General features: G+C 56.1%; 10 protein-coding genes and 1 non-coding gene across 11 annotated transcripts; 5 read left to right on the top strand and 6 right to left on the bottom strand.

Moving 5' to 3' along the window:
- Positions 1-209: 209 nt before the first annotated feature.
- On the bottom strand, positions 210-2,206 carry J3D65DRAFT_16291 (uncharacterized protein). The gene is made up of 2 exons (XM_066794181.1): positions 1,603-2,206; positions 210-1,549 (listed from the first exon to the last, which is right to left on the bottom strand). The coding sequence occupies exons 1-2, from the start codon at positions 1,967-1,969 to the stop codon at positions 345-347; spliced, it is 1,572 nt and encodes a 523-aa protein (XP_066659585.1). The 5' UTR covers positions 1,970-2,206; the 3' UTR covers positions 210-344.
- Positions 2,207-2,647: 441 nt separating this feature from the next.
- On the bottom strand, positions 2,648-4,161 carry J3D65DRAFT_609307 (pantetheine-phosphate adenylyltransferase family protein-like protein). Its single transcript, XM_066798673.1, has one exon. It carries the CDS (start codon positions 4,002-4,004, stop codon positions 2,784-2,786), a length of 1,221 nt encoding a protein of 406 aa, XP_066659584.1. The 5' UTR covers positions 4,005-4,161; the 3' UTR covers positions 2,648-2,783.
- Positions 4,161-6,870, top strand: J3D65DRAFT_16225 (WD40-repeat-containing domain protein). Its single transcript, XM_066794177.1, has 3 exons — positions 4,161-5,386; positions 5,578-6,178; positions 6,230-6,870. Exons 1-3 carry the CDS (start codon positions 4,316-4,318, stop codon positions 6,739-6,741), a joined length of 2,184 nt encoding a protein of 727 aa, XP_066659583.1. The 5' UTR covers positions 4,161-4,315; the 3' UTR covers positions 6,742-6,870.
- Positions 6,871-7,047: 177 nt separating this feature from the next.
- J3D65DRAFT_16349 (uncharacterized protein) lies at positions 7,048-7,625 on the top strand. The gene is made up of 2 exons (XM_066794190.1): positions 7,048-7,417; positions 7,469-7,625. Exon 1 carries the CDS (start codon positions 7,139-7,141, stop codon positions 7,406-7,408), a length of 270 nt encoding a protein of 89 aa, XP_066659582.1. The 5' UTR covers positions 7,048-7,138; the 3' UTR covers positions 7,409-7,417; positions 7,469-7,625.
- J3D65DRAFT_16248 (membrane transporter) lies at positions 7,601-9,918 on the top strand. The gene is made up of 4 exons (XM_066794179.1): positions 7,601-8,094; positions 8,148-8,248; positions 8,297-9,309; positions 9,362-9,918. The coding sequence occupies exons 1-4, from the start codon at positions 7,792-7,794 to the stop codon at positions 9,703-9,705; spliced, it is 1,761 nt and encodes a 586-aa protein (XP_066659581.1). The 5' UTR covers positions 7,601-7,791; the 3' UTR covers positions 9,706-9,918.
- A 517-nt stretch (positions 9,919-10,435) lies between these two features.
- J3D65DRAFT_t1 lies at positions 10,436-10,541 on the bottom strand. The gene has a single exon. It is a non-coding gene; the product is annotated as a tRNA-Asn (tRNA).
- Positions 10,542-11,029: 488 nt separating this feature from the next.
- On the bottom strand, positions 11,030-12,272 carry J3D65DRAFT_609289 (glycoside hydrolase superfamily). Its single transcript, XM_066798672.1, has 2 exons — positions 11,300-12,272; positions 11,030-11,186 (listed from the first exon to the last, which is right to left on the bottom strand). The coding sequence occupies exons 1-2, from the start codon at positions 12,240-12,242 to the stop codon at positions 11,125-11,127; spliced, it is 1,005 nt and encodes a 334-aa protein (XP_066659580.1). The 5' UTR covers positions 12,243-12,272; the 3' UTR covers positions 11,030-11,124.
- Positions 12,273-14,419: 2,147 nt separating this feature from the next.
- On the top strand, positions 14,420-15,354 carry J3D65DRAFT_546312 (mannose-P-dolichol utilization defect 1 protein-like protein; the record flags this gene model as incomplete). Its single annotated transcript, XM_066796810.1, has 2 exons — positions 14,420-15,019; positions 15,079-15,354. The coding sequence occupies 2 exons, from the start codon at positions 14,420-14,422 to the stop codon at positions 15,352-15,354; spliced, it is 876 nt and encodes a 291-aa protein (XP_066659579.1).
- A 65-nt stretch (positions 15,355-15,419) lies between these two features.
- Positions 15,420-16,998, bottom strand: J3D65DRAFT_581473 (isocitrate dehydrogenase). Its single transcript, XM_066797714.1, has 4 exons — positions 16,956-16,998; positions 16,874-16,905; positions 16,622-16,800; positions 15,420-16,553 (listed from the first exon to the last, which is right to left on the bottom strand). The coding sequence occupies exons 1-4, from the start codon at positions 16,981-16,983 to the stop codon at positions 15,707-15,709; spliced, it is 1,086 nt and encodes a 361-aa protein (XP_066659578.1). The 5' UTR covers positions 16,984-16,998; the 3' UTR covers positions 15,420-15,706.
- A 151-nt stretch (positions 16,999-17,149) lies between these two features.
- J3D65DRAFT_609280 (uncharacterized protein) lies at positions 17,150-18,325 on the bottom strand. The gene is made up of 3 exons (XM_066798671.1): positions 18,071-18,325; positions 17,855-18,016; positions 17,150-17,782 (listed from the first exon to the last, which is right to left on the bottom strand). Exons 1-3 carry the CDS (start codon positions 18,288-18,290, stop codon positions 17,280-17,282), a joined length of 885 nt encoding a protein of 294 aa, XP_066659577.1. The 5' UTR covers positions 18,291-18,325; the 3' UTR covers positions 17,150-17,279.
- Positions 18,326-18,472: 147 nt separating this feature from the next.
- J3D65DRAFT_609279 (peptidase M28) lies at positions 18,473-20,312 on the top strand. The gene is made up of 2 exons (XM_066798670.1): positions 18,473-19,283; positions 19,337-20,312. The coding sequence occupies exons 1-2, from the start codon at positions 18,652-18,654 to the stop codon at positions 19,938-19,940; spliced, it is 1,236 nt and encodes a 411-aa protein (XP_066659576.1). The 5' UTR covers positions 18,473-18,651; the 3' UTR covers positions 19,941-20,312.
- The last annotated feature ends 13 nt before the right edge of the window (positions 20,313-20,325 follow it).

Below are 20,325 nucleotides of genomic sequence, written 5' to 3'. Positions count from 1 at the left end.
ACCCAGTTTGTTTGTCGCCATTTTCCATCCAACAACCTGCGAATGAGAATTTAATAAACCAAGAATGATTAGCATGAGAAGACATCAGCCCATGGGCGTTGTATGCTCAGTAACTAGTTTGCTGCATGTTGGATTTTGAACGCCGTAGATATTTGCTCGTGTGTGATGCGTCCTCATGTGCATGCAGCCGACCAATGATAACTCCAAAAACTCCAGAGAGGGTACATGAGATGAATCGTGGTGTATTGAAGGTCAGGGTCCAAAATCCGTGAGATGGGCTGAACAAACCGGGCCCGATTCTTGTGGTGGAAAGCAAGCATCGGTTCCTTGGTCGGTTGATTTCTTCATCGTTCGCTATGCTCTGGGCATCTTCTGACAACCCACTTCTCCCAAATCTTGCGCTGTGGATTCGATACAAACATGCCGTTGTCGTTGAGCGCCTCTGGGTTTTCGGGAAATGCGTTTCTTCCGCAGTTGCACCACGGCACGCTAGACGGCGTGTCCGGCGAAATCATGGGAAAGTCCATGCCCTCCTCTTCGGGTCCGTTGTCGTCGTCCGAGAGCTCGTTTTCTGACTCAATAGAGCTGTCATCGCCCAAGGAATCGAGCGAGCCATCGTCTTGGTCTGCATTGGCGTGCGGGTCCCAGTCGCTTTCATCATCGCTCTCGCTGGCTCCGCCAGGCGGATCATCCGGGACTTCTGCGCCGGCTGCTGCCCACTGCTCATCAAAGTGCTTTGCATATCCGATGCGTCGCAAGCTGACCCAATCCAGACGGAACATGTCTTCGCGCAGAAAAGCCAAGACGTCTTTCCACATGCTCCCCTCTTTCAACAAGACATCCCGTAGCCGCAGGCCTTTCAGTCGATCCCGGTGCCGTCTTGCCAATGCAATTATTTCATCCGCATCCAACCTCCATGCCTGGATGCCAAACGCAAGTAGCTTGTCAAAACGAACATTGTGGAATATCTCCTCCAGTTTCAGAGAAAGCGGCCGATGGGATGGGAATCCGATGTGAACAGCCTGCATGTTCTTTGCAGCTGTGAAGATGACTTTGAAAAGCGAAGAAAGCTCTCGCATTTTGTTATCCAGGTCCTGACCATCGTCAAAGTGCAACTCAAGGCAGGTCAGGCGTTCTGCCAGTGCTCGGGTGGTCTTTGGTGGATGTGTCGCGAGGACCATGGCGCTTTGCGGGCTCAACATGGGCGAAGAGAAACGCGTGCATGGAGAGCGTGCTGCTAGCAGTGCTGCTCCAAGCGTTTTGGCGCTGTGTGAGCATGCTGGGGTCCAATTCAGCTCAACCAGCTGGTTAGCATCGTCATGTTGGCGTATGTAGGCCTGAAGAGCAGCCGTCTCTTGGTCCAGGACTCTTAGAAGTTGTGCATGCTGCAGTGACGTAAAGGCAGCCAGGGCATTTGTCAAGACCCTCTCGTCTTCCCTCGAGGTAACAATTTCTTTCTGCTCGTTGATCTTTTTCACGATTTGCCGGACGTCCACAGTTCCCAAGCTCGCCTGGAGGGCGGGCAGAATCTGCTGCACTCGTTCCCGTCCTATTCCACAAGTCAGCCTTTGCGGCCCCGCGCTAGAGGCAGAGTAGTCGGACCCTCGACGTAAAAGTACGGAACCATGTAGCTGAACTTTTTGACATTTTTGGCCAGATGCGGAGAGCTGCTTATGTTTTGCAGGCGCAGGAAGCCCTTTTTGGAGAAGCGCGTCGTCACACGGGAAAATTGATGGATTGCGCCGAGCTCTGAGAAGCGTTTGCAGGTCAGGCGGAAACTGCCAATATCCTGAGCTTGATTGGGTGCTGGCAACGGTGGCGGCTTGAAGCTCTCCTGGGAAAGATAGTTACGGCGGTCCAAGTTCACCAGCTTGTCCGGATCGGACTCGATGTGGTCGAGAATGTCGCGTAAGAGCTCGTTGGAGAGTTTCAAGAGGCCGCTCGCCGAGTCGTGGTTCCTGGAGGCCATGGTGATTTACAAGGAACGGAGACAAGCACACGCGGGGCTCGGGGTTTTCATCAACGAGTCAAGCGACAAGGTGGTACGGCGATCAGAGTCGATCGGAGGAGCCAAGTCACGATCGAGGACGAGGACGAGGACGAGGACGAGGACGAGGTAGGGCTTGGACGGGCAACGGCGGAGGAGCGAGAGGAGCGGCGCGGGAGACGATGAAGATGGAGTCAAGACGGAGGCGGCGCATAATAAGAGCTTTGACGGGACGATGCAGGCAACAGAAGGTAGAAAAAATAAAGAGAGAGGTGCAGACGTGTCAGCCGAGCGCTATCGTGGGTGGAGGTCGAGCAGGTCGCGAGTATGTGGAGAGGGAATGCGAAGGCGGAACCAATGAGGCCATGGGGGGCGGACCGTAAGAGGACTAGCAGCTCGTCAGGTGATTGATTTTGGATGCAGTCTTCCGCATGGAGCACGCCAGAATGCAAGCAACATGGGAGCCGGGGAAGGGGAAGGGGACGGGGACGCTGCGAGATGCGTTGCCAGCACAGCGCTGCAGGCGGTGCAGGGCAGCGGTGAGAGAGCCCAGAGGCAGGGAGGCAGGGAGGCAGGGCCGTATCCGACGCCGACCGGAGTCAATCGTCCATCCATCCATCCATCGACCCCCCCAAGGGAGATCGACGCCCGCCGGAGCGGCCCTTTCTTTAGTCTCACCTCAGGCCCGTCGAGTCAGGTTCTACATGTAGGTGGTTGCTTCACAGCATCATCACGTAGCCTGAGGTGCGCGAGCTGTCATGTCACACTGGGCTTGCAGAGCTACACGGCAGATACATCAGACCCTGCTTGTCCGCTTGGCCCTGGCCCGCTCGCTCTGCTGCCGCCGCAGCTCCGTGCTGCTCAGCTTGCTCGCGAACTTTTGCTGCTCTGCCTGTCCCGTCTCGAGCTCCGTCTCGTCGGCATCCAACACGTCAACTTCAAACACGTCCAGATCTGGCCATCCCCTCTCCCGCCGCTTGTCATTCACCGCGTTGCCGCCAGACCGCGTCTCTCCCGAAAGCACCAAGGCCGTGATACTCTCGTCCGTAATCGTGGGCCCGAACGCATCCCATATCTCGACGCACTTGACCGTCAGCTTGGCTGGCAGCGTGATGTTGACTGCATGTCCGTTGGGCCCGGCATTGTGCACTTCCTCCGTCCGTTTCAAGTTGCTGCCGGCAGGTCCAAATTCCAATATTGTGCTGAGAAAGCCGTAGACGGCCCGCTGCCGCGTCTCCCAGCTCTCCAGGAACTCGGCATGCTTTTTGTTCTTGAGCAGCTCGTCTCCTGTTATGCCGACTGTGATGCTCCGCTGCACGTCTTCTTCCACATTGACGGCGCTTTCCACCGCAAAGGCTGTCATGGTGAGTAGCAGCTTGTGACCAATGTGCAGATGATCAAAGGTTCCACCAACCGCAACAGCGACGTGCCTGCGCACATCATCTGAGCTCGGCTCCGGGTTTTCTTGGCCTTGGAGCTGCGTGGTGCCTCCGCGAACCCTCAAAATGCTGTACGTGCTCGTCCCGGCCGCCTGGAAGTTCTTCAACAGCTCCTCTCCAGCCTCGGTCTGCACCGCGTAAACCGTCTGCCAGGGTCTACCACTGCGCGCAAGCGTGCCAACATTGACGACGGGCCCCTGGTGGTCATCCTCGGTTCGACCGCCCGACACGGCATGTGCCAGCCGTCCGTCTCGCGGGTAGGCAAGCAGCAGGACGCGGGCGTCCAGGCCGCCTGCTTCGCTCGTGGCCGAAGCCTCTTGCGCCGCCAGCACACATATCAGCTTGTAGAGTCCCGAAACCAGCCGCTGTGTCTCGGCATACAGGGCGCTCCGCGGCAGTTTCTCGTTGCCATAGAGGTGTGGGCATGGCAGGGCAACCTCGAGCAGGGCTGGGCTGGATCTGATGTCTCTCACGGCTGCGACTAGAGGAGCGTGGTAGGCGGCCCTGAGAGCGGCAAACGAGGGTGGATGGGGCGGCGGCGGCAACAAAAGCAGAGATTGGGAGGACGGGGTCGTCATGTTGAGAAGTACCGTAGGTAGTCGAGTCGAGTCGAGTTGAAGCTGAAAGCAAGGAGAGGTTGGGCATGAACAACGAGGAACCCACCCACCTCACCAGGGCGGTGGCCCCCCGCGCTGCCCTGACTGCTTCATAGGTCGTTGCGCCGGCGTACTGTACAGTCAGCGCGTGGCCTCAATCCCACTATCCCTACCTTACACGCCGAGTACCCTCTTCTCTGGCCACCAGATACCTTCTGGAGCTACTCCTGGGCCGTTGTCACTACCTCTACTCGATCCTGAAGCCGACCGCATCGCAGTTCCCCACGGCCCCCATGCCGTTCCACTCGCACCACCACAGCGCCAGCTCATCGCAGGGCGCGGCGACGGGAATCTTTCAGGCGTCGCAGGCTCTGGGCGCCATAGGGTCTCCGCATGGCAACCTTCGCGCCGCCGCATCTGGCATCACGACGGCTGGTACCGACGCTCTGCTCCCCGGCAGCGGCAACGACCCTGGCTTTCATACTGCCCCACCGTCGTCTTCTTCATCGGGCCTTCCAAACCATAACCTCATCAGCGGGACCATCTCTGCTGGTGCGCGAGGAGCAGGCTCGCCCTACGACGCGCCGTCACGTACGAGGCAGACTCCAGCATCGTCCGCTACTACCCACATGGTCAGGCCGGCGCCCGAAGAGCTGCACATACCGAACACGGTTGCTCCCCACACGTCGTCGACCCAGCAGCAGCTGTACAACTCACCCGACCAGTACGCCAATCCGGGGAGCGCCATGCCCGACTTCCAGTCGCCCACAAACACGACCCAACAGGTGCCAGTACCGGTACAGGTGCCAGTGCCGGCGCCGTTGCAAGCAGGCGCGCAGCCACGCCCTGGCCCTTCCTCATCCTATACCGCGCCAACCACCGTGCCCCAGATCAACACAAACGCCCAGCAGTACACCCTACCCACGCGATCCAGTACCATGAATACCTCGCACTCGTCCTCGTCCTCCGCCCAACATAGCTACTCGCGATCGAGCCCTACCGTCCTGGACCAAAAATACATTCCCTTTTCCTCGACCGCCCAGACGCCCGAAGCCCCCAAGTACACCCAGACGCCAAGCCAACCATCGAGACATTACCAGCCACAGACGCCCCAAGCCGGCGCTGCTTCCAACTCTCCCCTCGCCCTGACAGACATACGGCCCAGAGCGAACTCAAACGTCGGCGACGACGGCGCCGTCGGTACCTCTCTCTTCTCCGAGCTGGACAGCCGCCCGCCCGGGAACAGCAACTATCTGGCGCCATGGGCCATGTACGCCTTCGACTGGTGCAAGTGGCCCGTACAAGGCGCCAACAGCGCTGGCAAGATTGCCATTGGTAGCTACCTGGAGGATCCACACAATTTCGTGAGTACAATGGCGCTCGGGGCTAGGACGTGGTCGAGGCAATGCCGCCGGATGAGGCTTTGAGGAGCGGGCTTCACGGGTGAGGATGGACATGCCTTGCCCGAGACTTGCTTCCATACCTTGCTTGGCTTGCACAGACGTAGCTCGGCCCGCAGACCGTGACATGCAGAAGCGCTGACTGTGCGACCTAGATTCAAATTCTTGATACCCATATAACACCTCAAGAAGTCACTTCTCCGGGCGCTCCAGCCTTTGGGCTTGAGTATACGCGTGTGGCCGAGGCGACGTGCTCATACCCTGTTACCCGCATACTATGGGAACCTCCCTCCTCGTCCAAACAATCCACCGACCTGCTGGCCACCTCGGGCGACCATCTTCGGTTGTGGTCGCTGCCACAGTCAACGACGGCCAATGTCAGCAACACCATAACGCGCCCAATGTCCAGCCGAGATCCTCCTCCCCAAAAGTTGACGCCTCTCGCGCTCCTGTCCAACTCAAAGTCGCCAGAGCACACTGCTCCCCTCACCTCCCTCGACTGGAATACGCTATCCCCGAAGCTCATCATCACGTCGAGCATCGACACGACTTGCACAATATGGGACATTCCGACGCTGACAGCCAAGACGCAATTGATTGCCCATGACAAGGAAGTCTACGACGTGCGGTTCTGCGCTGGCAGCGTTGATGTTTTTGTCAGCTGTGGAGCAGACGGCAGCGTCAGAATGTTTGACCTCCGCAGCCTAGAACACTCGACGATCATCTACGAACCGACTGAGAAGAAGGAAGAGAGAGGTAGGCTGAAAAGACCCTGCAATGGCGGGATTTCTCTGACGAGGTCAACAGCTTCTCCTGGACGAGTATCCCCCACGAAATCTCAACAAGTGATGCAATATGCACCTCCGCTCTTGAGATTGGCAGCTTCACCTCATGATGCGCACCTACTGGCCACTTTTGCAGCCGACAGTAAAATCATCAGAATCCTAGATGTGCGGCAACCGGGGCAAGCCCTCCTTGAGCTTCGTGGCCACCACGCACCTGTAAACAGCATCGAGTGGTCACCTACGCGGCGGGGAATGCTGGCTTCTGGTGGAGACGACAACCTCGTCCTCGTCTGGGACCTTTTGCATTCGCAAAACGGCGCCGCCGTCAGCAATATCGACAGTGGCCAAAACGGGAGCACTACTCCTAGCTCGCAGTACCCAAGCGGCATCAACCTCAAGGGACCGGCAGCCAGCTGGCGGTGTGACTATGAAGTCGGCAATCTGAGCTGGGCACCGCAGAGCGGACTGACGCAACAAGGAGGCGAGTGGCTGGGGGTAAGTGGCGGAAGAGGCGTTTGGGGCGTCAAGCTGTGATGCGTTGATGCGGACAGTTATTTTTTCATTTATTCAAGCCAGCCAACCAGGCTAAAACGAAGGCACGAGGACCGCTTGATGTCGGGGTTGAGAGCCACGCTGGGCTGAGGCTTTTTTGTATTTATGGCGGATGCTGCGCATTTCGACGGCGTACTGCGGTATACGGCAAGCCTGGAACAGTTCTCTGGGGTGCGTGCCCTTTCTTTCCTCTCCATTTTTTCTCTTCCTCACGAGCGATTGGATCGACGCTTAGATGCCTATTTTCCGCCTACGTGTTGGGTTCCTGTCTCAAATTTGCCAAGACGCTGCCTAATGTATGAGCAAATGAGTATGAAAAGATGAGGAAAAAGACGATTGAGATGGACGATATGTTCGCCGAGAAGTTTGCCATGTTGCCATGTTGGGTGCGATCTTTTTTGCTCAAGTCGAAGCCTTCCCGATAAGCTTAGCGGCATGGGAAGAGGCGATAACCGGCCGATGTGCGGGTATGTCCGAGGCAGAGGCAGCACGCAATCCGACTCAGGTTCCGTGCCACAACGGACGTCTCTGCTTTGTCGACAACGGCCATGCTACAACGCTTGATTCAATGCGCGAGTGGTCCGAGAGTGCGACCTCTCCGGACTTTGAGACTTGTCTGTGGATGTTGTGCGGCTGGCAGATCAAATGATGGTGGGGGGTAAGCAAGCGACCACACTTCTGCCGAGAACCCAACGGCTCACGTCTTGTTGATCCCGAATTGCACTGATTAATCGACTAATCAAAAGCGGCGTCGTCGTGGGAAGTGGGCTTGCCAGTGGTCTCCTCCGATGCCATCCTTGTAGCCTTGTGGACACCGCCCAGTGCGCCGCCTGCCCGTCTCCAAAATAAAGACGCAAACGAACCGCTCCGTCAGCTACCGCGCCCTCAGGCAGAGTCTCCAGAGGATCCCCGTGTCGTAATCGGCTGAAGAAAGGCGTGAACATACATGCCCTCGTCGATACCGTAAAGTACCCTTAGCAACGACGATTCCGTCCTCGATAGAGCATCGCTCCGCCATCCCGCCGCGCCATCATGCCTCCCACCGGGTCGCACCCCACCTACGACGACAACGACCATGTCGAACCAACCGAGGACTCACCATTGCTCTACAACTCGGATGGGCTGAGATATGTGCCGCCGCGGCCGATTGACTCGCGGGCTGGCACGATTGAGAGTCGCGAAGGTGAAGGGGAGACAATACCTCGGGACGAGCAAGAGGCGGACCTGGAGAGGCAGATAAGCAATGAGAGCCATGGGGGAACATCCAAACATTACGAAGGACTGCCCGATGTAAAGAAGAGGCTAAAGTACATCCTGCCCGCTGTGGCTGTAGGAGTGAGTTTGGAATCTCAATGTGAAGCGCGTGGAAGAATCTAACCATCAGGTAGATTTTCCTTTCTGCGGCGGACCAGACCATCATCGTGTCGAGTTATGGCCGCATTGGATCGGACCTGGGCGCTCTGAATAATACTTCGTGGATAGCTACAGCGTAGGTCAAAAACAAAGCTAAGATTGGCACGCTGCTAACACGGTACAGATATTTCCTCACCCTGACCTCCTTCCAGCCTCTCTATGGGAAACTGTCCGACATCTTCGGCCGCAAGTCATGTCTTCTTTTTGCCTACATCATTTTTGGCATTGGCTGTCTCTGGTGTGGTCTTGCCCGCTCCTTGAACGAGTTGGTCATCGCCCGCGCCTTTGCCGGCATAGGCGGTGGCGGCATGACGACTGTTGTGTCGATAATGATGTCTGACATCGTTACTCTGCGCGAGCGTGGCAAATGGCAAGGCTACATCAACATTGTCTATGCCACAGGAGCCTCAACTGGCGCACCTTTGGGCGGCATCCTCGCCGACAGCATCGGATGGCGCTGGGTCTTTCTCTTCCAAGCGCCTCTCTGCATTGTGGCCATCCTCGCTGTTTCGTTCGTTCTAAAGCTTCCCAAGCGCGCCGAATCGCACTGGAAAGCCAAGCTCGGCCGCATCGACTTCCTCGGGGCCCTCATCCTCATATCAGCCGTTTTCCTGCTGCTGCTTGGCCTTGACCGCGGCTCCAATGTCTCATGGAAAAACAAGCTGGCCATCATTTCCCTGGCATGCTCGGTTCCCTTATTTTGCATATTCATCTTTGTTGAAACTAAGATTGCGGCCGAGCCCTTTGCTCCTGGGCACATCATCTTCGAGCGCAGCCTCTTTGCCAGCTACATCTGCAACTTTTGCGCCTTTGGGGGATACATGGCTGCGTTGTTTTACGTGCCGCTGTACTTCCAGGTCGTCAATGGCGACTCGGCGACGCAGGCGGGCCTTCGCCTCATCCCGGCCATCATCTGCGGCGTCTCTGGCAGCCTGTTTGGCGGCTTCTACATGCAGCGCACCGGCAAATACTACTACATCACCATCATCGCGTACTCGACGCTCACAATCGGCGCTGCCGCTTTGCTATTCTTTTCAGGCGTTGTCGGCTTGAGCTCGATCGCGGGAATGATGGTCGGACTCTGCATCTCCGGTATAGGCAACGGCATTGGAGTGACGACTTCCCTGATAGCACTAAGTAAGTCCTCGTCTCTTTCCCACAAAGACCAAATACTGACCTCGCTCCCAAGTCGCCAATGCCTCGCACTCGGACCAAGCCGTCGCAACGGCGTGCTCGTACCTCTTCCGCAGCATGGGCTCCGTCTTTGGCGTCAGCATCGCGGCGACGCTGGTCAACGACTCGCTGCGGTCACACTTGACAGCGGCCCTGGGCACCGGCGAGGATGCCACCCGTATCGCTGAGCGCGTCCGCCAGAGCATCTCCTTCATCGACACCCTCGGCCCCCATCTGCAGGCCGTCGTCCGCGACTGCTATGCCAAGGGCACTCAGGCTGCGTTTGGTCTCGGAGTCGCGCTCGTTGCAGGCGCTGCTGTGGCTGCGTGGTTCATCCGTGAGAAGCGATTGAGTAGGTAGATAGATCAGGGTAGACGGACTGTTGATGCGTTCGAAAGGGGTTGAAAATAGACCCAGGGTTTGTGGTGCGAAAGAGGCGGGCCATGGTGATGTGACGGGACAAAAGGTGTTTGGAAGAGTAGAAGTAGACTATAGACTGATGCATGGGCAAACGACTGCAACGTGGTAGATGGAATTCTTCTGTACATGACCATTCAAACGTTCATCTCAAAAGGTCTCCTTCGCTTTTGAGTTGCTTTCGCCTTGAATACCCCGATTTGCAACAAGCAGCCAAGTTGGCAATTTTCTGCGGCTGGTCTTCCGTTCACTCTCAAACACTGCATAAACACTGCATGCTGCCCTCTCTTTTTGCAAGCTCCAGCAATTTTTCTCGCGCCTATCTCATACTCCAAACAGCAAATCAGCTAAACACTCCATCCCAGTCCCATTCCCCCTAGTCCATCCTGACAGCCCCATGGCCCCTGCGCACCCGACTGTCCAACCTATCCCTGCCAGCTGTCCACTCTCTCCACCGTTCATCGACATCCAACAGCAGCCGAATCGACGGGACCGACCACCGACCACAACAACGAATCCACGACACACAGCATCGTCAGCCGGCCCGACCAACACGACGCCCGGTCCACCAGCGCATCGCCGCGCCTCAAGGCGCCCCACCTCACCCCGCAATTGCTTCACTTCCCCTCGGACAGAACAAAAAAGTGATCGTGGCGAAAGGCCAAAAAAGAAACTCTCCCGGACAGGCTTGAACTGTCAACCTCCTGATTGCTATCAATTGCTCTTGTGGAGCAATCGAATTAACAGTCAGACGCGCTAGCCAATTGCGCCACGGAAGAAGTGGATGACTTTGAATCGGCAGCTGTTGCTGATTGTTGAGGAGGCGGGCAGATTATTATGTTTATGAAGTGTTGTGCGCGGATGCATGTCTAAAACTCTTTTCTCTTCTCCTTTACACTTTTATTGTGAGTTATTGAACACCACTGAAATGACATGAGCCAGGTCGAAGGGGAAGCCGTGGAGACAAGAGACGAAGAAGATTTGTGTATGTTCATCCTGCTATTAACAACAAGAACAACCAAGTAGAATTGATAAGCCTGCAGGTATAATTGTTGAGTTTGGCACGTCGCTATGCAATCAAATGCTCCATGCGGAGAAAGAAAGTAGGTACAAAGGTGATAATACAGGCGCCAGGAATCGAAATAGAGGCTGATCCGGCCACTTCGATAGACGCACGATCTGCACATACACCGCAGCTACCCCGCCATCTATGCGTGGCAGGCAGACACAGTTTCCATCGTGACAACCAAGATGGTAGTGACACCATCGCTGCCGACGTTCGTGCTGGTCCCAACGCTAGGCGCCGTCAGGCCTTCAGCATTAGAGAGAGTGGTGGCACCAGGTGCAGACGGTGCAGCAGCGTTACCGCCCACGGGGCTGCTGGGCAGAGCCGACGCGCCTCCTGCTGAGGCGCCGCTTTCTGCCTGCGAAGCGTGGTCAGCGACAGGAGCAGAAGCAACGGGCGATGCCGACGTGCTCATGGGGGCAGCTGAGGAAGAAGAAGAGACAGAAGGAGTGGAGGAAGAGTTGGACACACTTGAGCCACAGGTCAAGTCAAAGAGCGGCGTGGTGCTGAGCGTCGACCCAACGATGCCAAAGGGAAGGGGGATGTCGACAGGCGCTGCGTCTTGCAGCGTGTACCACCAGGTGTTGGTGCTGCCAAAGAGCGAGCAGCCGACTTCGTCCCAGTACTTCTTCGCATTCTCGACGTTCGCGACGGCCTTATTCAGCGTGGCTCCGGAGACGGGCCACCCAGTCTCAGTAATCCAAACAGGTTTGCCCGAGGCGGCCGTTTGGACCTGGCCGAGAGCATCGTAGAAGATGCTTTTGCTATTATCGATGGTGTTTTCCATGGCACTCTGGAAGTACGGGTAGGCGTCCATGCCCAGCCAGTCGCAGGCCGCGATGACACGGCTGTTCGTGGCATTCGCAAACGTCGTCCACGTGTCGACATGTCCAATGGGCGCTGATGCCGCAGTCGTGCCCTTGATGGCATCGCGGACCTGTTGGATGTAGCTGACTATTTGGTCGGGCTGCACTCCGGGTCCTGCGTTGCTGGCAATCCCCTCGGGCGTTTCGCGATACATGTCCTCGGACCCGACCGAGATGCCAATGATGAGGTCCGTGAAGGCCGTTCCATACTGTGTGATTGCTGCTTTGAGCGCGGCGACCTCATTGTTGACGCTGTCCGGGCCTGCCGATATCCAAAGACCGAGAAGGAGTGACGTTTTGGTATTGATGGCTGCCTGGATGGCCGAAATGGGAGCATTCGTAGTTCCGCCTTGGATCATGGTATAGAGACGAGCGCTGGCGAAGCCACTGGCGCCAACAAGCCCCTGAGCAGTCTTGAACTCATTCTCAAAATCTGCCTGTTGCTTGACAGACTTGTCAGAGAAAGTTGCACCGTAGTTGAACCCCTTGATTTGCGCAGCAGCCGTAGAGACAGACGCCGCAAGAGCGACAAGTTTGGAAATATGCATGATGGATTGAATCGTAGAGAAGGAGTGACTGGGGTTGAGAGACTGCAAGAAAAAAAGGACGTGAAAGTACCGCCCCTTATATCCACAAGGCATGCAACTTGTACCGCACCACTTCAGCCATTGGGTAGTAGCGAGAAACTGCGCCTTTGGCCCATCAGCCGATGTGCCGTGAAGGCAGAGGATGGTGCATGTGGCGGTTAGCCGGTCCAGAAACGGCAGCCACCCTCTAGCACAGTCCTAACATTAGCACCGCTTCTGGGTGGACAGCGCCAGAACCACGCGCAATGATTCGCACACAACCAGCCACATGGATGTGGTGAATGCAAAGACCCGCAGAGGGACCCTCCCAAAAAGCAGCTGAGCTGCAGCCACACGCGCGGGATCTGCGCCAGTCGCGAGCAAGTCGTCATAACGACAAACCAGACTGTTTCGTGTCAGTCGCTAGAGAAAATGAGGTCCGACTGCCACGTTCATCAGCCTTGGTAGCATGATGGTTTACGTACAAGTGTCAGCGCCGCGTGGCAACGATCGTGTCTAGTTCTGGGCTCGAAAAAGCAATCGTCACACTGCGACGGAGAAGATGCAGAAAGGGGGTGGGGACGTTCAGCTAGCGACAGGGCAGCCTGCAGAAGGACTCGCCGGGCCGGCCTAACCCATAGCCGTGGCACTGTTAGTCCGTCAAAAACCAGGTAAAAGCTGCGCCGTGGCTGTCAAACGTTTTTAAAATCCTGGAAGATGTGGTTCTTGTTGGCAAGTCGTACTCGGGAAAATGTTCTGCTTTGCACAGGATGTGATCTCGGTCGGCATTGCATTTTCGTGGACTTTGCAGATGCAGACAGACATCAGTGGCCCAAACCGGCGCGAGCGTGCTCTTCCGGAAAACGATTGGCCAGTGTGTTGTTGGCCCTGCGATCCTGACCTCATGCTATCCATTTAGTTCTGCAAACATTTCCGAAGTTGGTCTTTGGAGTAACCGCTTGTCTACCGAGGCACCCTCAGTCAACACGTTCATCTGCCTTATTGCTTGAGGGGTGAGCGGACGACCAGCTTGTTGGTTTGGAGCGAAGCTTGGCGATCAATTCGTAGCGCATGAATCTTGGAGTCTCGCAAATCTGAGCTCGAACGCTCCGCTCCGCGTTGAGGCCCCTTCGATATTTGGATGCTCTTGAATGCTCCTGAATGCTTTGGTGCAGGAAAGCCCAAATGCTTCCTTCCAATAGTCTGCTGAAGCATACATAGAAATACTCCTTACCTGCTTTCCGACTGATTTTCGTATGTGCTGCGGGTTTCCTGCCAGACCTTGGAGCGCGGGATCAGTGGGAAAGTGCTTGCAAAGTGCGACCAGGTCAAGACGCGAAAGGCTTTCTCCGTGGGCTCCAGCCCTTGAGCCAACTGGATGAAGATATCAATTCACAAAATATAATCGTGACAACCAGCAGAGGACCTGCACCAATCTCTCAAGGCACAACAGAAGAGTAGGACTCGATTCTAGAAAGCCTGCAGCATGGTCAGGGATTCCTCGACACCCGGAGATGGTCTCTTGATCAAGCCTGGTGATCGGATCCGAGGAACAAAGCATTTGAAGTCTGCCTGGGCGCCAAAGAAATCTCAGAGAGTTGTGAAATGGCTTGGCAGCCACGAATGACGGTCGATCATGGACTTTGATGCCTCGTCTCCGAATCAGAAGGCTGTAGTCACTTCTTCAGGCGAGTAGCACGTCGAGGGGTCAGAAACGTGGCAGCATTGTAGTTGTAGCTGTAGTGGTAACGGCAGGTTCCTGGGTGCAACGAAGCACTAAGAGTTGTGTCCAAGGACCTCTGCGGGCCAGTTGGATGAATTCCAACCTCTCGAGTTCCAAGTCGATTTGAGACGACATCGCCGGAAAGACTATTGGGTGGACAAGAGCAGGCACCAGAGAAGTCACCGAAAAACCGAAAACGTATCGAGCGGACGAAGTGCGGTGCAAAGAGATGGGGGAAACAAAGTGGGTGTCGGGTCAGAGTTCGCGGGGGAGAAACGCGCCGAGCATGCCTGGGTGGGAGCTCACACCGCCCTCAACGCGAATCACCCTGGCACAAAACTTCCAGACCAGGTTGCGTAAACTTTTGGAACCAGCCCTATCTTCCTCCCCAGTCTTCACAGCCCTCTGGCTCTCGCTCGTCCTCCACGCCAGCAACATGGACGCCCTACGAAGCGCTCTCCAGCCGATTACGCACAAACTCCCCAAGCCTATCTTCAAAACTGGGGTCACTCTCCTCGGCACCTCCTGCTACAAGACGTTGATCCTCGACATCGACCCGGCCGCGTCCCCAGAATGCGTCAAGCTTGCAATCAGCAAAGGCCTTGGGATCGGCATCATCGGGGCTAGCTCCATTGTCAAGATCCCACAGCTGATCAAGCTCGTCAACAGCCAGTCCGCCGAGGGAATCAGCTTCCTGAGCTACCTGCTCGAGACCAGCAGCTACCTGATAAGCCTGGCATACAATGTTCGCCAAGGATTCCCGTTCAGCACATTTGGCGAGACGGCTTTCATCCTGGTACAAAACGTCGCCATCGCGGCGCTGGTGCTGCACTACCAGCGCAAGAGCGCAGGCGCTGCGGTTTGGGTAGCTGGCCTCGCGGCCGCGGGATACGCGTTGTTTGACCAGCGCATTGTCGACCCCAAGACTATGGCTGTGTTGCAGGCGGCCGCCGGCGTGCTCGGTATCGCGAGCAAGGCTCCCCAGATCGTGGCCAACTACGAGCAAGGCAGCACTGGACAACTGAGCGCCTTCGCGGTAGGACACGCTCTCTTCCCCCAACGAAAGGCAAACCCCAACTGACATCCCGCGTGCAGGTCTTCAACTACCTTCTTGGTTCTCTCTCCCGCATCTTCACCACGCTTCAGGAGGTCAACGACACGCTGGTCCTGTACGGTTTCGTTTCGGGTTTCGTGCTCAACTGCATCCTTGCTTTCCAGATGGTGTACTACTGGAACAGCCCCTCGGGTAAGAAGACTGCAAGCAAGAAGACCGAGAAGCCCATCGCGGCTGGTCAACCAAGCACCCCGTCGGCGACCTCGACTGCGACTGCCAGCAAGTCGAAAGGCCCCAGCACCAGGCGCAGGGGTTGAATGGGGACGTAGGTCGAGTTGGACTTGTTATGATTATGGATTGAAGAATTAATGAATTCCAATCACGCTTCTGATGTTGGAGGTCTCCTGGTGCGGACCAATTTTCCATTTGGTGATTGAAACCAGTGTTCCTCCCATTTTGACCATGCAGATTGGTTGCCATCACGGACAGCCAAGTGCTGCTACGGAGCTGCAACTGCTACCTACTTTTACGCTCTCTGGATTGTCCAAAGCTCTATGAACGGCCAAAAGTCTTTCTTTTTTGGGCACTCATACGATATTCGTGCCCACGAATAGCTCATCCCATCATGACCCATCGTCAAATCCTACAAAAACAGACCTATCCGAGGTCTTACAACTTCTTCAAGATGTCGTTCACAACCTCATCAGTGCTAGCCTTTCCACCCAGGTCCGGGCTCAGCAGCTTGCCCTCCTCCAGGTTGGCATCGACGGCCTTGTAGATGCGGGCAGCAGCCTCATCGGCACCCAAGAACTCGAGCATGAGAGCAGTGCTGCGAAGGGTGGCAATGGGGTTGGCAATGCCCTTGCCCTCGATGTCGGGGGCAGAGCCGTGGCAGGGCTCGCCAATGACGAACTCCTTGCCTACGTTGGCGCTGGGAACAAGGCCCAGCGAGCCAACCAGCGCGGCGGCGCCGTCGGAAAGGATGTCGCCGTACAGGTTGGGCGCGACAATGACGTCGTAATCCTCGGGCTGGCGGAACAGCTTGTACACCATCGAGTCGACGATTTGCTCGTCAATGGCGACCGAGGGCTTTGACGAAGCAAAGGCGGCCAGCGCAGCGCGCGAGACCTCGCGGAAGAGGCCGTCCGTCTGCGACAGCACGTTGCTCTTGTGGGTGATGGTGACGCGCGGGCCGCTGTGGATACTGGGCACACCGTTGTCGCGGATCTTCTGGCGCTTTTGCGCAATCTCGCCCGCGATGGTCGCAATGTTGTGCGTCGCCGTCTCCGAAATGCGCTTGATGGCTTCAGCCACGCGCTTGTTGGTCACCGGGTCGGTGTACGTCTTTTCTTCCTTGACGTATAGATCCTCGGTGTTCTCGCGGACGATGACCAGGTCGACAGGCCGCGTTGCGTTTGCGATGCTCTTGACGGGTCGGACGTTGGCGTACAACGCGAGCTTCTTGCGCAGCGCAACAATAGGCGACGAGTAGCCGGGGGTCTTGACGGTGGGGGAGCTATGGTCCACGTCAGAGGAGTCAAGACTTGGAGTCTATGTATGTCAGTAGGGAGAGAGTTTTCGTACCTGACAGCGCCAAAAAGAGCACCATCACACTCCTTCTTCAGCGTCTCAACCGTCTTGTCTGGCAGCGCGGCACCCGTGTCCTTGAAAGTCTGAAAGCCGGCCGGGAGGTCGACGAAGGAGAACTTGAGACCCAGGGAAGCAGGCAGTGCCTCGAGGATGCGGCGGCCGGCCGGAATGACCTATCAGAGGACCATTGTGTTAGATCGAGTGGAAGCTTGCGGGGTGGTCGAGAAAGCTGTGGGAGGGAGCTACCTCGCGGCCAATTCCGTCACCGGGAATGAGACCTGGATTGTGGTTAACTAGACGATTCTGTGCAGCTGTCAGGGTGCCATACCAATCCGAAGAGCTCTAGTGGCAGCCATTGTTGCGATGGTGTGTTGATGCGGGACAACGCGCGTGCCGAATATTTTCTGGGGAAGCTCGCGCATTGACCAATAGCGTCCGATACCGGCATGAGGTACTGAGCACCTGGATGGTACCACACTCGCATCACCAATTTGACGGGCAGAATCATTAGTAGAACACTCTGAGGCTACATGCATGTGCTGGAGCTTTTCGGAGATGTTTGCCTTGCAAATATTGTCATTGCACGCCTCCCTATTGTTTTGATCACACTGATCCAGACACAACCCCCTGATCTCACCCCAACTGAACGACATCACCCCCTGAAGACCTTCTTCAAGTCCTCACTCCAGGTTCCTGCCTTGACAAACCCATTCCTCTTGACTTTTTGTGCCACTATCTCCACAACGCCCGGCACCCGCGACCTCGACCCGGATTTTCCATCTCTCAAGTCAATCGCAAATCTGTTCCGCGGTTCCTTCAACAGCGCCATGATCCGCTGCCCAAACCCCATTCTCATTCGCCGCTCTTCTGCCGCCCAGACTGAAGCTTTGGGAGGAACGCGAACCCAGTTTGCAGCACCAAAACCGCCGCGGAACTCGCGCAATTCACCCAACGTGGTGCGCGTGGTTTTGTGCAGTCCAGAGAGACGCATGGTGATGAGATCTATGCGGGCTGATTGAGGGAGCGTTTTCAGATAACGCATGAGGTTTTCATGGGAGCGACGGGCTTCCCTTGGGATCCATAGAAAGATCGAATTGGTGAAGGGAGCCGTAAGCAGTGTTGTTAACAGGAGTACGAGATTGGGGACAATGAGGACTACAGGCAATTAGCATGAAGCGGAAGATTGAGACGCGAGCCGCGTCCCGGATAATTGGGACAGGCACTTACTTGCTGCCACAAATAGCCCATGTGAATCAGTGCCCCCGTAGGCCAATGGAGCCAATTTGTAGCACCCGAGCGCAAACAGAGTCAGGCAAAGGACTTTGTAGGTTCCGATGAAGGCAGTCTTTCCAGTTCCGGCGTTGTATATCAAAAGCCGCTCGGGATACACTGGTCAAGATGGTTAGCTCCAAGTAGTTGCGTCATTCTGCTGCTACTACTCACGGTATTTTACTTTTGGCGTTTCTTCAAAAGGTTTGGGCTCCAATGTTGCGACCTTTGCGTTCTGTTTCTTGGCCTTGGTCGCAGAGGAGCTCGAGGCGCAACGGCCATAGTGTTGAAATTTCGGGATGACGGTCTGGCAGCCAGTGGTGGTGCGCAAGCAAGGTGGGAGGCGACAGAGATGAGCCGGGGCACGCAGCCCTGCAAAAAGCGCAGTTCTCATGACATTGAAGTGCGAGAGCGAGGGATTGAAGAGGGTCTGAACGGGAGATGAACTTCCTGGAACGGGAGCTTTGACACACGTGAAGGCGCAACGGAACCCGAACACGACAGGGATGTCAGCTCGGGCGGATGACGGACCTTGCAGCCCGGGCGTACGACCTGACGACGTCGAGATGCCACCCACTGATCTTACGCCAAGCTGCCACTATAATACATCTCCATCCATCCATGCCGACTTCCCCAACCTTGCGCCGCCCTCTCGTACTCCTACCTGTTCTTCTCTGGTCAACTGCCTCTTCTTCTCAGCCATGATCTGACCGTCGACGCCTTCAATCGCCATCATTCGGTCTCGTCCTCCTACCATGCGACTCTTCTCGCAACTTGTCCGCGCAACGACGCTGGTCCTGCCCTCGCTTTCCTTCTCCGCCGCCTACACCACCCTTTCCGAAGCTACTCTTAAACGTCTCCCGTCCCCGGGCGACGACTTCAACATTCGCACCGGCCGGCTTCTCGCCCCGATCCTCATACCTCGTGTTCCTGGCACACCGGGCTCTGAAAAGGTCCGCCAGCACTTTCTCGACTTTTTCGCTCAGATCCTGCCCACATGGCGCGTCGAATTGCACAACTCGTCTAGCACCACACCGACCTCAAATGGCAAAGAGGTGCCGTTTGTCAACATCATAGCCACTCGCGACCCTCCATGGGCCAAAGAGGGCGAAATTGGCAGGCTGGCTCTTGTCGCCCACTACGACAGCAAATTGACGCCCGAAGGCTTCATTGGCGCTACAGATAGTGCTGCCCCATGTGCCATGATCATGCACGCTGCACGGAGCATTGACGACGCGTTGACGCGCAAGTGGGAGAAAATGGAGGCCGAGGGCGCGGGCGAGGGCTTCATGGATGTAGAGGAGGAAAGAGGTGTTCAGATCTTATTACTGGATGGAGAAGAAGCATTTTACAGCTGGTCGGACTCCGATTCGCTGTATGGCGCAAGGTAAGTTTGCCGCCTTCAACTGGGTCCGGAGGAGACTTACACGATCCACTTAGGGCTCTAGCTCAGGACTGGGAGAACCAATACCATCCGGCGACATCGACGTTTCAAACAGCTCTCTCCTCGATACAGCTATTTCTGCTGCTGGATCTTTTGGGGTCGGAGAATCCAACTGTCCCGTCATATTTTCAGACCACGCATTGGGCGTACCTCAACATGGCCAACGTCGAGAAGCGACTGCGCAGCCTAGGTCAATTCAAGTCTTCGCCAAACTATGGCAAGGCTACCGGCAGCGATAATAAGCTGGGCGGCGTCTTGCCCTTGTCCGAGCCCATGTTCTTGCCAGATACGGGCAACGACGTAGGTAGCATGATGGCCATGATGGTCCAGGACGATCACATCCCCTTCATGGCTAGAGGCGTTGAGGTCCTGCACATGATTCCGTCGCCGTTTCCACAACAGTGGCATACGGCGCAAGATGATGGAAATCACTTGGACATTAATGTAGTCGAGGACTGGGCGAAGCTGGTGACTGCATTTACAGCTGAATGGATGGATCTAGAAGGCTTCTTTGACACGACATCTGTCGCAAAGGGAGAGGCCCGGGCACAAGAGGACGGTAGATTAAAAAGGGATTGGTCACGCAAGGATGAGTTGTGAGTTTGACCCCCGTTCTGCTTCCTTCGTGCCTCCTTGCCCGATGAGCAGATTTAATAAATTCTCCCACAGTTTCCAACATTGGCCATAGACGCTCATGTGTACGACAAGGTGATTGCGGGACTTGTGGATATTGTGTACTAAAGCGTGTGGCACTACGCATTCGGCATTAGGAGTTGGAGTTTGCTTGGGAGCTCTTTATGCTTGGCACCTCTAATGCCCAGGGAACAATGGATTTTACAACAACTGTCCGCAAACGGTATCGTCTCGCTCATATTCTTTGTCTTGCTCCTCGCAATTCTCATTATACAGATCGACCGAGCTGCCGAGGGCCTTCTGTCCTTGTCCGGACTTGATGCTGCGCATGTCAAATACGTGCCGCAAATCT

Source organism: Phyllosticta citribraziliensis (assembly GCF_038025025.1).
Source record: "Phyllosticta citribraziliensis strain CPC 17464 chromosome Unknown J3D65scaffold_1, whole genome shotgun sequence".
In the NCBI taxonomy this organism is placed as follows: domain Eukaryota; kingdom Fungi; phylum Ascomycota; class Dothideomycetes; order Botryosphaeriales; family Phyllostictaceae; genus Phyllosticta; species Phyllosticta citribraziliensis.
This window is presented reverse-complemented; position numbering and strand designations above follow the sequence as displayed.

Coding starts and splice junctions, on each gene's coding strand:
- J3D65DRAFT_16225 (XM_066794177.1), top strand. CDS start 4,316: ATGCCGTTCCACTCGCACCACCACAGCGCCAGCTCATCGCAGGGCGCG. Junction 5,387..5,577: donor TGGAGGATCCACACAATTTC/GTGAGTACAATG, acceptor TGTGCGACCTAG/ATTCAAATTCTTGATACCCA. Junction 6,179..6,229: donor TGAGAAGAAGGAAGAGAGAG/GTAGGCTGAAAA, acceptor CGAGGTCAACAG/CTTCTCCTGGACGAGTATCC.
- J3D65DRAFT_16248 (XM_066794179.1), top strand. CDS start 7,792: ATGCCTCCCACCGGGTCGCACCCCACCTACGACGACAACGACCATGTC. Junction 8,249..8,296: donor ACTTCGTGGATAGCTACAGC/GTAGGTCAAAAA, acceptor AACACGGTACAG/ATATTTCCTCACCCTGACCT. Junction 9,310..9,361: donor GACTTCCCTGATAGCACTAA/GTAAGTCCTCGT, acceptor CTCGCTCCCAAG/TCGCCAATGCCTCGCACTCG.
- J3D65DRAFT_581473 (XM_066797714.1), bottom strand. CDS start 16,983: ATGGCTGCCACTAGAGCTCTTCGGATTG. Junction 16,906..16,955: donor CACTAGAGCTCTTCGGATTG/GTATGGCACCCT, acceptor ACCACAATCCAG/GTCTCATTCCCGGTGACGGA. Junction 16,801..16,873: donor GTGACGGAATTGGCCGCGAG/GTAGCTCCCTCC, acceptor GTCCTCTGATAG/GTCATTCCGGCCGGCCGCCG.
- J3D65DRAFT_16349 (XM_066794190.1), top strand. CDS start 7,139: ATGTTGGGTGCGATCTTTTTTGCTCAAGTCGAAGCCTTCCCGATAAGC.
- J3D65DRAFT_609289 (XM_066798672.1), bottom strand. CDS start 12,242: ATGCATATTTCCAAACTTGTCGCTCTTGCGGCGTCTGTCTCTACGGCT. Junction 11,187..11,299: donor TGACTTGACCTGTGGCTCAA/GTGTGTCCAACT, acceptor CACGCTTCGCAG/GCAGAAAGCGGCGCCTCAGC.
- J3D65DRAFT_609307 (XM_066798673.1), bottom strand. CDS start 4,004: ATGACGACCCCGTCCTCCCAATCTCTGCTTTTGTTGCCGCCGCCGCCC.
- J3D65DRAFT_16291 (XM_066794181.1), bottom strand. CDS start 1,969: ATGGCCTCCAGGAACCACGACTCGGCGAGCGGCCTCTTGAAACTCTCC. Junction 1,550..1,602: donor TCCGTACTTTTACGTCGAGG/GTCCGACTACTC, acceptor CTTGTGGAATAG/GACGGGAACGAGTGCAGCAG.
- J3D65DRAFT_609279 (XM_066798670.1), top strand. CDS start 18,652: ATGCGACTCTTCTCGCAACTTGTCCGCGCAACGACGCTGGTCCTGCCC. Junction 19,284..19,336: donor GATTCGCTGTATGGCGCAAG/GTAAGTTTGCCG, acceptor CGATCCACTTAG/GGCTCTAGCTCAGGACTGGG.
- J3D65DRAFT_609280 (XM_066798671.1), bottom strand. CDS start 18,290: ATGAGAACTGCGCTTTTTGCAGGGCTGCGTGCCCCGGCTCATCTCTGT. Junction 18,017..18,070: donor AACGCCAAAAGTAAAATACC/GTGAGTAGTAGC, acceptor CATCTTGACCAG/TGTATCCCGAGCGGCTTTTG. Junction 17,783..17,854: donor TGGGCTATTTGTGGCAGCAA/GTAAGTGCCTGT, acceptor AATTGCCTGTAG/TCCTCATTGTCCCCAATCTC.